Genomic DNA, 12,622 nt, shown 5'->3' with positions numbered 1-12,622 from the left:
ATTTACATCTGTGCTTCCTAATGTTTTTGCTGTGTAAAGTCTACTTTATCTGATGATAATGTAGACCTCTTGTTTTCTTTTTGAGTAATATTTCTTCCTGTATTTGCTTTTCTCTGTCCTAGAGATTACTTGAACATTTTTAGAATTTGAAAAATGTATTGATAGTGTTTTGATAAATCTATCTGAGAGTTAAGTGGAGGAAAATGGAGAAAAAAGAGGGGAGAATGGGAGAGAGGGAAGGAGAGTTACATAGGTAGGCAATGGGAGGAGAGCAAGCCTTTTTATTGACTGATTAATTCCTCAAATGGCCACAATATCCAAAGATGGGGTCAGCACTGAAACCAAGAAACAAACATGCAAGGTAGGTTTTTCAGGTATATACAACAGTAGACTCCGAACAAATTATATGCTGTGGTCATTTTACCAATTCAAAAAAATAGAATTTTTTATCTTCCTTTGTTTTTCTTTGTTTCAGGAACTTCTTTAGCTTCTTCTTTTGGCTAATTCTGTTAGCAGCTAGTTTTCATAATTTTCATTCATCTGGAAATGTCTTGCCCATCCTCCATTGCTCCCAAGGTGATTTTCTCTGATTAGTCTTAGTTCCTCCCTCTCATTTCAGCATTATCATTTCCTTGTCTTTTGTTTGTTTTACTGATAGTGTCATAGAAAGTGCTGGTTTTCATTCCATTTTGTCCTTTTATTTTAAAAATTTTCATTCTTTTATTTTATTTGTCAGAGTGAGAAAATGGCAGAGAAAGAGAGATCTCTGGTCCTCGGATTCACTCGCCCAACTCTTGCAATGGCCAAGGCCAGGTTGAAGCCAGGATCCAGGAACTCCACTTGACCTCCTGCTTGGCTGGCAGGGATCTAGCTACTTGAGTAATTATATGCTGCTTCCCAGCTTGTGCTTTAGCAGGAACCTGGACTTGGGAGCAGAACAAGGACTCCAACCCAGGCACTCTGATATGGGAGTCAGGCATTCTAAGAAACATCTTAATTGCTGTACCAAACACTTGCTCACTGTTCTGAATCTATGTATATGTTTAGTCTTTTGAGGATTAATGTTTATTCAAATTAATATTGTCAATTTCTTTCATTAAAAAAAGCTCATTTAAAAGGTAGCTTTTTCACTTTTGGATTAATCCCTAATATCCTCAGGCATGGATTTGGAACTCCCCAGTTTTTTGGAGGCTTCCAGGATGCCTTTGTGGCAGGCAGCATTATGCCTGACAGAACAGGTAACTGGGTGCAAAGTTGCTTTTTTTGGCCTTGTATCTTATGTTTCAGGTGATTCTTTATTCATCTCAGTGTATTGCCCCAGATGATGTTGAGTACACTTGAAAATGAATAGGCTCCTGACCTCCTACAGTTGGTTCAACCATAAAGTCATAAGTTAATCACACCAGAGGGCAGGGCATTTAGTTCCCTTATGATCAAGAAGTTGAGCCTAGAGGGAAGTCCTTAGGTCACCTGGGCTGTTCCCTTGGAAGATAATTTTGGCGGGAGGGTTGGTTGTAAAAGCCCGAGTGGGGCCCTCCCGCACAGATAGGATACTCATCCAGGTCTGTCTATTCGGGGAGCTTCATGCCCCGACCTCCATGAGGGGATTGGTGTTTGAATCTGGAGCATTCTGCAATCTGAGAAATAGTTTGCATTGTGATGAGTGAATGGGTAAGCAAATGGTACATCTGTGAGAGGGGAGATCTGGGTTCTACTGCCCCTCTCCTTTATGCTATCACAACCGTGACAACATCTCTTCAGCTTTTCTTGAAGTTTATAGGAAATGTTATAGAATGAAATAATACAGAAAATAAGATGAAAATATCAACTGAGAACTAAAAATTAATACCTTGCTAGAGAAGAACTGTGGGTTAAAATTACAACATGTGGAAAGAAAAAGTTCATTTTGAGCTGGCATTTGCAAATGCATTGAAAGGCAGATAATTACATATGATTAAGAATTGAAAACATGAGAAAAGAAGAAGCACTTTTTAAAAAGCAATTTTGAAAAGAATCAAGTAAAATTAATAGGAGTGAGAAATATACTCATCAAAATTTAAATCTCAACGGAGGCCTAGGATCTTAGACAAGGCACAGGTTGAAGGAACAGAGGAAATTTACTGGATATGTCACTGAAAGCTAAATGGATGGGAATGGGAAAGAATGGTTAACAGAAGCTGCCTCTGTGTGCCGGGGCCAGTTCCTTTTGAAGAAAACACTGTGATTTGCAGATCAGGAAACAGAAGCATACTGTCCAAGGTCACACCAAGGGCAAATCTGAAAGGTTGGGTCCTCACCCAAGGGGCCAAGGAGCAATGATGCTCTCACCCCTGCCTAGCATGTAGATGAGGCTTCTCAAACAGGAGCGTGGGTGTTGCCACATTGCCAGCAGTTATCTCCCCCAGGCAGGAATAGAAAGAACACCTAAAGTGTTAAAATATTGTTTCTGGAAGGCTGGGAAGGTGTGACTCATGTAAAGATATAAAAATGACCTCATGTTAAGGAGTTCTTATTCATAAGACACTAGGATACCAGACATTTGTTATGGCCAGTTCAATGGAAAAGTCAAGCCACTGCATGTTCAGGGAGAATAAAGGAATTTTGAGATGCATTAAAGACAGGAAAACCATCACAGGCATACCTGCAAAGTATATATTTATAGTGATGTAACATTTTTCATTTTCTTTTGTTGTGAAAATTTGTTCATTTCAAAGGCAGATTTCCAGAGAGAACTAACTTCCATTCACTGGTTCACTCTCCAGATGACTGCAGTGCTTGGGGTTGGGCCAGGCAAAGCCAGAAGACAGCTGCTTTTAGCTCGCTGAGTGGGTGCAGGGGACCAACCACTTGAACTGTTGTCTGCTGCTTTTCCAGGCCTTTTTTTTTTCAGGGAGCTGGTTGGAAAGTGGAGCAGCCAGCACTTGAACCGATGCCCCAGTGGCATGCTGGTTCTTCATGTGGTGGTGGAACCCACCATGTCACAGCACTGGCCCTCACAGTTTTTATAATATATTGAATCTGAAGTCTGTTGACTTTTCAGATGCAGAAGCTGCAGAGCAGAGGTGAGATTGTAAGAGACAATGGCTGGCTCAGTTTTGCATACTACCAAGGATGTATCATTTCCTGTTGAAGCACAAAGCTTTTATTTTTTCCTTCAGATTTATGATCTCAAAGGATGGCTAAGAATTTAATATTGATGAAAAATAAAAGCTCTCAGATCTAGGAGATTCAAATCTGAGGAAGAAATACATGAGAAATGAACCTGAGACATACTGTGCCAAAAGAAAGCTGTAGGCAGCCCAGAGCCAAAGGAGGTCAGAGAAACAGTGAAAGAAAACAGAGTGACTGGCAGAGTCATGGCAATTACACTACGCACTTTCTAGAGGCAACATAAAATGCCAGAAAATGGTATCTGTTAAATACTGCAGAAAATAATCGTCCACCTAAAATTCTGTTCCAAGCTAAATCATTCTTTCCATGGCAGGATAGAGGGTGTCTAAATCAAGACTTCTCAAAAAAGAAGCTAAAGAGGTGTAACATGCTCAGGCCATAACACAATGCAAGAAAGTGTAACATAAAAGTGGTTAACTCACAGTTGAAAATAAAGTAAGATTAAAATACCTGGATCCAATGATACAAAAGGTAGTACTTGGCCAATGCAAATCATTCATGTATTTTTCAGTTATTCCAGAATTCCACATATTGCCAGTTATAAGTAAGATATACAAGCTAGAATTGCAAGAACTATTAATATTTAGCTCCCAAAGAGGGACGTTGAGTGGAAAAATAAAGAAAATTGAGAAACTTAAAGAAAGGAGGATAAATGCAATTAAAGGAGGGAAAACCAAAATATTTCAACATCAATAGAAGTAAACCTGTAGTAGACAAGGTAAAAATAAATGAGTTTACCAGTAGGTTAAGAGATTAAACACTTCCTAACCCTGTGTATTTTTACAAAATCCAACTACAAACTCAGAGAAAAGTGGTGAGAGAGAGTAAGGAAACAAAGCAACGGGATAGGAAATCTTCCAATGGCTTGTAGCAGCCAGGTGTGCGGCAGGTGAAGCCTGGAGTCTGGAGCGCTGTCAGCCTGTCTCATGGCAGGGACATAAATAAAGGAACCTCCATCTGGTTTCTTCCTGGTTGCACATTAGCAGGACACTTGGTCAGAAGCAGAGTTGCCAGAGCTCAAACCAGACATTTGAATTTGAGATGTATGTGTCTCAAGCAGCAAGTTAGCCACTGTGCTGCAGCCCCTCCACAAAGCCCTTTAGATGGAATTGAAGCATATGTCACACAACGGGTGAACCACAATCAGGGGGGTAAGAAACAACTGGCAATGAGGAACCAAAGTAGAATGAGTGGCTATGTTTACAACAAAAGCACACATGCATACAAAGTAAAAAAAAAGTATGTTTAAAGTATTACAAACTTTTTAAAAGGTCAAGTTATAATGATTAAAACTGCTATAAGCGTCTGGGTACAGCTGCATACGTGGTCATGAATTTCAGACTCCTTTGGGTGTGTACCGCTGGGTCATATGATGGGAGTGTGGTTAGCTTTTTAAAGAAATTGCGAACTCTGTTCCAGAACAGCTGTGTGATCTTGCAGTCTGGCCAGCAGTGAGTGCAGCTTGTGCAGTCTGGTGTTGCCTGTGGTCTTGATTTTGTCTGCTTTAATGTTTGTGCAGAGATGACATGTTATTTTAATTTTTGCTTCCCTGATGATATGTGTTTGGGACCATCTTTCCCTATGTTTTATTGCACATCTACATATCAGAGATATCTGTTAGGGGTTAGGATGCATTTTCTACTTGGGCTATTTGTTTTAGTTTTCTTATTGTTGAGTTTTAAGAGTTCTTTGTGTGTTTTGAATAACAGTCCTTTATCTGACATGGTCTCATGAAGAGCTTTTCCCAGTGTTTGGCTTTGTCTTTTCCATTCATTTGATTGTTAATGTTTTTAAAGGGAAACTCAACGTGTATGCATTTGGCTCCATGGACACCCCCATCCCATATCATAGTGCAGTCAAATCCCAGCTGAGCTGTTCTTTTCAATTTCCTGCTAGTGCACATAGTAACAGGTGATGGCTCAAGCAGTGGGGTCCTCATCATCTACAAAGGCAACTCTGATTGAGCTCCTGGCTTGGGCCTGGCCCAGTCCCAGCTGTTGTGGGTATTTGTGGAGGACTGGAGTAGATGGAATATCTTTGCCTGCTTTTCAAATAAAATAACTTTTGAAAGAACTTTTAAAAAACAAATTTATTGGCAAATTCCAGGTTGCATGAAATATAACTTATAGACTTAAATTCTTAGCTCTTAACTGAAATATCAGCAGAAATAATTTACGAAATTCTAACAAATTTGATATTTAAGAATGTAAATTTCTATAAAATGTAACTTTATAAAATCCATTAGTATAATTTCTTCTGTTAATAGAATGGAGACACAGAAATGAATCCACATTCATATGTGAAACAGAAGAAAACTCTCTTAACTTGACGATCTTCACTGGGAGATGATTTGACGCTGAAGCATGGGAGTTTTCCTTATGTAGAACAAAATGAGGCTGGAGGATTGGTTGTTACCTCTCCTTATAAATAAACTTAGTAAGCACATGCGTTTAAATAGGAAGACAAAGTAAAAGAACAAAATATCTGAAGATTCAAAAATAATAAATTCAATTATCATGAATCACACACTTCATTTATTATGAAGAAAACCCCTAGACGGTGGGCCTTTCAATAAGCAGTTAAGACACCTGCATCCCGTACTGGAGTACTAGGGTTTGGTGCCTGTCTCTGGCTGTTGACGCTAGTTTCCTGGTAATGCAGACCCAGAAGATGGCAGTGATGACTTAGAGGGTTGGGTCTTGGCCACCCATGTAGGAGACCTGTGCTCTGCTTTGGTCCTTTCCAGCCCTTTTCTTTTTGGGGAGTGATCCAGAAAATGGGAACATTCTGCTTCTCAAACAGACAGTGAAATTCAGAAGTTAACCAATTAAATGATGTCTGAATTCTCATGCTGATTACAGCCCTAGTCACAGTAGTAAAGTTAGATATATAGACAGATATCCATCAATGTTGATATGTATCTAAAGTAGTGATTGCTGAAGGCTGAGGAGGGTAGATGTGGAGAGAGAAATCTGATATTGAGTATCAAAATGCATTTGAGTAAAGGTGGTGGGCTCTGTTGTTCTGTAGAACAATATGGTGACTATAGACAGTGCTAGAGGAAATGGAAGGACTAGCAGCCTATTCTGATTGACTCATGCGGTGTTTATCTGTTGAGGTACCACACTGTATCCCAACAAAATATTCAGGCATTTTATGGTAATCTGAACTTTTGACAATCAAAGTAATTTAAAATAGACTAGATAAAATCTGTTGGATGTTAGATATAAAGAATTACTAGATCACCATTATAACACAACAGATTAAAGTATTGTCTGTCATACAGACATCCCATATTCGTGTAGGTGTGAGTGCAGGTTGCTTCACTACCAATCCAGGGCTCTGCTATTGCACCCGGAAAAGCAGCAGATAACCCAAGTGGGTGGGTTCTTGCCACCCTTGTGGTAGACCAGATGGAATTCCAGAGTCCTGGCTTTCAACTGCTTCAACCATGGCTATTGTAGCCCTCTGGGGATTAAACCTTCATTCCACTCATTTCTATAACTCTATCCTTAAATAAATAATACATAAATAGATAAATAAAAATTTTTAAGAAAACAATGTCATGAAAGTATGGAGCACATCTCTATGTGCTAGATAGTAGAAACATATAATTTAGCAAATTATATATACAATTTCTGTAGGTATAAAAATAAATAAATAAAAATTAATAAATCAATGTAACAAAGACTTCCAAAAACACTGAGTTGTATTTCTGCCTGGGAAGACCAAATGCCATAAAGATGCTATCTCACTAGATAAAATTTATTATGATTTATGTGATACCAACTCAGTGAAATGAGATTCCAACCAGTCTCAACAGGATCTCATTCAGACAGAACAGGCAGATCCTAAATTTAAAATAAATGGACAAATTTTCACAAGTAACTAAGGCAATTTAAAGGAAAAGAACCAAGTTGGGAGACTTGCCCTTCCAAAGACCAATACTTCTACACTGTTGTAGGGTTAAGATGATGCTCTGTTTTGCTGAGTCAGAGATAGAGATATAACTCAGAGAATGAAGAAGGGAGCCCAGAAATCCAATATATGCAGTAATGACATTATCCTGTGTTTTTTATGATGTTGTTATAATCTATTCAATATTGCATGCAATGGTTCGACAGCATTTAGATTAACATTTGAATTAATCAAGAAAAGATTCCTTGTTTCAAACTTACGATATATATATATGTATATATATATATACACATATATATATATACATATATATATGGAATTATATGTAGAAGTAGAAATCTTGCTATAGTGAATCAAATGAACATAGCCATCCTCTATTGTAGGTGTGTGTGTGTGTGTGTGTGTGTGTGAAAAACAGTTAAAATCCAGTCAGCAGGAATTCTGTTTGTAGGACAGTTTTATTACCTGCCATCCTCATGTTGTGTTAGATCTCTAGATGCATTCTTTCTATGTATCTGCCAGTACTTTTGTATTATGGCCCGTGTCTCCTCCACTGTCCTGCCTCCACAGCCCTGATAACAAATGTTTTCTTCTCTTTCTTGACTGAGTTCTTCTGGGAGCCTCCTGCTGATGCCCGAGGTGTCAGCCTCCAGGGGTCACTGGCAGGTTGAAGTAATGATTGCATGCAGAACTAAAAGTATCAATGGCAGGATTGGTCTGTTGTATCTCTCTCTGTGCATCTCTCTCTGACCCAATAAATTCATCTGCTTTAAGGAAATCCTGGCATACCTTCTATCATTTGTATCTTAACATCATTGGCAGTTTTATCTTGCTTTGCCAGAGATTTTAAATGGGGGGGGGCATTTAGATCCTCCATTGTCAGAGAGGAATGGTCCCTCTCCTTGTCTGGCTCTTACTCTTTTGGGTGGAGTTCATTTCTGTTGCTTCTGCTCCTCCATCTGTCTTCCAGGATGATGAGAGATGACAAAGTGGAGCTGTTTCACTAGTTAGATCATCCTGAGCCACAGCACACTGTGTCTAATGCTCTCTTTTCTCTTCATCAGTTCCTGGGTGCACTCTTGTTCAGGTGAACTGGGTGTTGGTTTCCTGGATGGCTATCCACCCTGTTCTCTCCTCTGAGGGTGCTGATGGCTGGATACCTGGGTAGGTGATGTGCAGTGGCTGAGGCAGCAGCTTGTGCCAAGTTTGGAATCAGAGGACTCTTGTGCCATGGCCTGCAGCCCTTTGCAGGGTAGACCCAGGCAACTGTGGGGCTTCGGGGAATGCAGGGGGAAGAAAACATCAAAGGCCTGACTCCCAGGGCTCAGTTATGCTACCACTGATGCCTGAAGGCACAGCTTCCACATCCATAAGGCTTGGAGCCCTGAACCCTGCAGAGGTCCATCCCTCAGAGTCATAGAGCTTGCATTCTGCAGATTTGAGTTACAAACATCCCTTGTCTTCCCGCCAGTGGTGGAGTAGGACTCAGAGTGCTCCTCACCCTGGGAGCACTGGGGATCACTGGTCATCACTAGCTGGGGGTAGACAGAGGGAGGCATTTTGGAAAGGGCAAGGTCACCCATGCCAGGTCCTTAAGAAAACAAAAAAGAGTTAATCATTTTCAAATTGTTTAATACAGAAAATGTCAAACATACACAAAACCAAACAGGAGTGAAAGGAAACCCTGTGGACCTGTCCCTTCTGCATGGTTTTCAGCACCAGTCAACAGCAAGACCACATTGGCATTGGATGTTGTGTTTGCTGTGCACAGGTTTGGCTCATTTACCCCACATGCTCAAAGGCTGGTGTGCAGCACACTCCCCTGATGCTGATGCCACCCAGGTCCTTGAGGGGTCTTGGTCACTCCTGTTTCTGAGACTTCTTTTCCTGCCTCAGAGAGCATCTTTCAAACTGATACTTTGCAACATGGCCTCTTTTCAAATGCATCTAGTATCAGCCATTACTAACTCCAAACAGACAAAACAGTGTTGGCATTCATCTAGTATGAGAGTTTACTTTTATATTATTCATGGTAAAATCATTTTTTATGAGAAGCCACGGAGCTGCCATTATGAGTCTTAAGGTTTGAATTTTGATATCAGTGACTCTGCTGCAATTCTATGCATCAAAAGGTTCTGTTTGGATGAACAATACTCAGAAATCACAGAGTCACATAGGTAAGCTGTTGCCAATAGCAACACGTTTGTTTTAATCTTGTTTATATCTGTTCACCTTGTGATCTCAAGAGTCTCTTCAATTAAATGGATCCACATGCTTTGAGTTTGCTGAAACTATGAGTTTTTCTTTCAGAGTTGAATCTTTGCTCTAACAGTTTTTATGATAAATATAGACAGCATACAGGAGAAACCAAAGCACAGGTTGTGTCTGACAGATATGGGTGACCACACTTTGTGTTACTGCTGCCGTGGACGTGGATGTTAGTGGGAACCCGGGCAGGGGCACTGCTGCATCGTTAGGAGTACAAATTTGAAATTCTAAGAACAATACATCCTGGTTGAAATCATCCCCAAGACTTTCAGAGGTATGCACATTCATGTTTTAGTTTAACTTTGGAAAGTTAAACAGGCCAGATCCGTTGATACATTGGAAGTTTCTGAAGAGTTAAAATTCTGTCAGCAGTCATTTGAATGTGTTGACTTTCGTTAACATCTTAAAATACAAGAAAAATTAAATTTTGGAGTCAAGAATTTGCCAAAACCCTGAAATATCTGCACAGCATTTCAGGGTCATGGAGAACTTCATCTGAAATCCATGGTCTTATCTCAAGTGAGTTTTGGAGAATCTGAGTTTTCAGATACTCCATTGCTCAATCCTGTTTATCATGAGACTCATTAATCCAACCAGTTACACAATACAGCCCTGCAAAGAGCAGTTACATCCTGATGGCACTCGCTGTTCCCTTTTTCCCTAGGTGAGTTTGAAGATAAGTGGATGGGTACGTCCAGTCATCGTAGTGCATTATCCTTTGATAACCGATTGCTCTCCCTCCCTTTAAACTTTGCCACATTTCTGTTTCATATTCACATCATGACTTTGTGCACAGCTTTTGTTCCTCTTGTCTCCCTGGTTGCCCATTTTCTTACTAGCACATTAAAATAAAAGTGTCTCCAAATCCATGATGCTCTCATCCTGTTATCCTGCACCCCCACACACTCCTCAGAGTTCATCTCTGACAGTTTATCTCTCTCGGAGACTCATTTTTTTAGGCTTCTTCCTACCCTGATCATTGTGGAATTCCCTTTTCCTAATCTCCAGATTTGGTCCAAAACTTCATTTCTGGTGTCTTGGGTTTCATCCTTGTTTCCTGCAGGTGCCAGGGAGAATGCACACGGGGAAGAGCTCTTGAAAGCCTTAACAGACTGGGCAATGCCTTTCTTGGCCTTCGTGCTTGGATGGGTTCTTTTCTACTCTGGGAAATTTCTGTGTCATTTTTCTTTGAAACTTTTCTCCATCCCACTCAACCTGTTTTCTCTTGATAAGATTTTTGCTTGCTTGATCAATAGAATTCTCCCAGCCTTATCCTTTGTGGCATGCATGATTTCTGTCCTAAGTGTCATCTGTGTGATTTTTATCAACAAATTCCATCACCCATTTATAAATAATTATTTCATAACTCATAGTTTAATTTCCATATTGATCTCTCTTTTTTTGTGTGTGCAGGGGCTTCTTCGTTTTCAAGAAGTCATTTTTTATTCCTGTCATTGACTGTTGCATTTTGCATCATCCTGGGTGTCTGCCCTTGCCTGTGCATGTCTCATGCTCAAGGCTGAATTCATCTGTCTCATGATTCTGAGGTCTCTACTGAGAAGATCTCAGGTCCAGAGAGCTTTCCTGGGACTCTGCCCTGTGGGCCACCTTCTGGGGTTCCCTGGTTGCCAGGGTGAGGGGAGTGTCACTCTGCAGCAAACCTCCCCTACCACCTCCTCTCACCCCACTCTGCCCATTCTATTTTCTTGAGACAGTTTATTTTTATTTACGTGTAGGATTATGTTTTAAGGGCAACCAGCATTTTGGCTGAACTGAATGTAGCCAGACACTCAGACAACGAAATGCTTGTCAGCACCAAGAATTATAGCACAGCACACAGGGTCACCCTGGAAAATACGGGGCTGATGAACTGGGAAGAGGAAACTGAGCCAGAGGCAGTGAGGGAAGTATGAACAGGAGACTAGTTGTGGTTTTTGTGGTTTCCTTGGGAGAGAACAGGCACATTATCACTGTGGGAATCAGCTGCTTTGATGAATTGGAATAGCCTCTGAGGCATAGGGGCTGGTGTCAGTTTTCTGATACCTGGCCCAGGGAGATGATGACGAGTGGGGAATGATCTTGGATATTGAGGGTTCCTTAGGGGAGATTGTGTGTGTGTCTGTGTGTGTGTGTGTGTGTGTGTGTGTTCTCTTTATACAAGTTGGTAACCACTGACTGCGGGGGAGCTTGAACATGAGCAGAGGAACAAGCTGGGTGCCTTTGCTTAAGCTTATACTCAATTCTGCCACCCTCTTTGCTGGCAGCCAGCTTCTCCATGCACCTGCATCTTCAGTAGTCAGAAGTACAGGATTTTTTTTTTTAAAACACTAGCCAAGTGTTGGGCCCCATTCAAGAGGTTGGAATGAGGACTTTGTACACAGGTGGTCCTGATGGGACTGATAGGGGTAGCGTGAGCTTCTTGCCACTCTGGTTCTCCTCCAAGTATATTAGGAGTTCTCTTCTACTGATGTCCTAAGTTATTTTCAGGTTCCACCTTGGTTAAGCACTTTATCTTGTTCACTTCCCAGTTCATGAGGAATGTGGTAGATGCAGGCCCTTTCAAGCTGTGCTCTGAGAGGATTCCCAGGAGAGCTGTGGCGGTTCTCTCAGGCACAGACATGCCCCATCTCTGGTCTCTGCTGCTCTGACCACAACTGTGACAAAACTTAGATGCTGAAAAGTCCCCATCCTGGGGGCACTGGCTCACAAAATCCTCTTTCCTGTTTTAGTGCTGACGAGCGGTTTGATGCCACATTCCACACCAATGTTCTGGTGAATTCCTCTGGGCATTGCCAATATCTCCCTCCAGGTAAGAGCCACATCCTTAGTCCTCTTCCAGCTAGAATGTGTAAGCAGGTGCCCACCTTGGTGGGGTCCAGTTCTGTGCTATATGCCTGCCTTGCCACTATTCACTGCTACCCCTTCCCTTTCCTTACTTTCCACTTTTCACACATTTCCTAAGGCTTCTCCTTGGAGTGTCATGTGTTCTTATTTTCTGTCATGTGTTTCTGAAACTCAATCCACAGTTAAATGAAGTTTCTCCTGTTGAATAATATCCAACTCCCCATTTACCTTGCAAACTAGAAAAGCAGGCCCTTTCCTCCCCATTTCAACCCAAACATCTTTCACCCTGACTCAGCACCATGTTTTGGGGTGGAATATGGTGGGAAATCCAGGAACGTATTTTCAGTGTACACATTCAAGAGCGCCTTTGGGGTAGGCATAAGGTCAGGTGATTTCAAGAGAGAACTTGTTAGTGACTTCC

General features: G+C 41.1%; 1 protein-coding gene across 1 annotated transcript in view; it reads left to right on the top strand.

The window, feature by feature from the left end:
- Positions 1 to 12,622, top strand: part of LOC101518087 (neuronal acetylcholine receptor subunit alpha-7) — a 106,912-nt gene that overhangs the window by 83,100 nt on the left and 11,190 nt on the right. The window contains exon 5 of the mRNA XM_058665375.1: positions 12,087 to 12,166. Within this exon, the coding sequence (XP_058521358.1) occupies positions 12,087 to 12,166 (80 nt within the window). The remainder of the gene's footprint in view (positions 1 to 12,086; positions 12,167 to 12,622) is intronic.

This window comes from Ochotona princeps, chromosome 6 (assembly GCF_030435755.1).
Source record: "Ochotona princeps isolate mOchPri1 chromosome 6, mOchPri1.hap1, whole genome shotgun sequence".
NCBI classification, from domain to species: domain Eukaryota; kingdom Metazoa; phylum Chordata; class Mammalia; order Lagomorpha; family Ochotonidae; genus Ochotona; species Ochotona princeps.
This window is presented reverse-complemented; position numbering and strand designations above follow the sequence as displayed.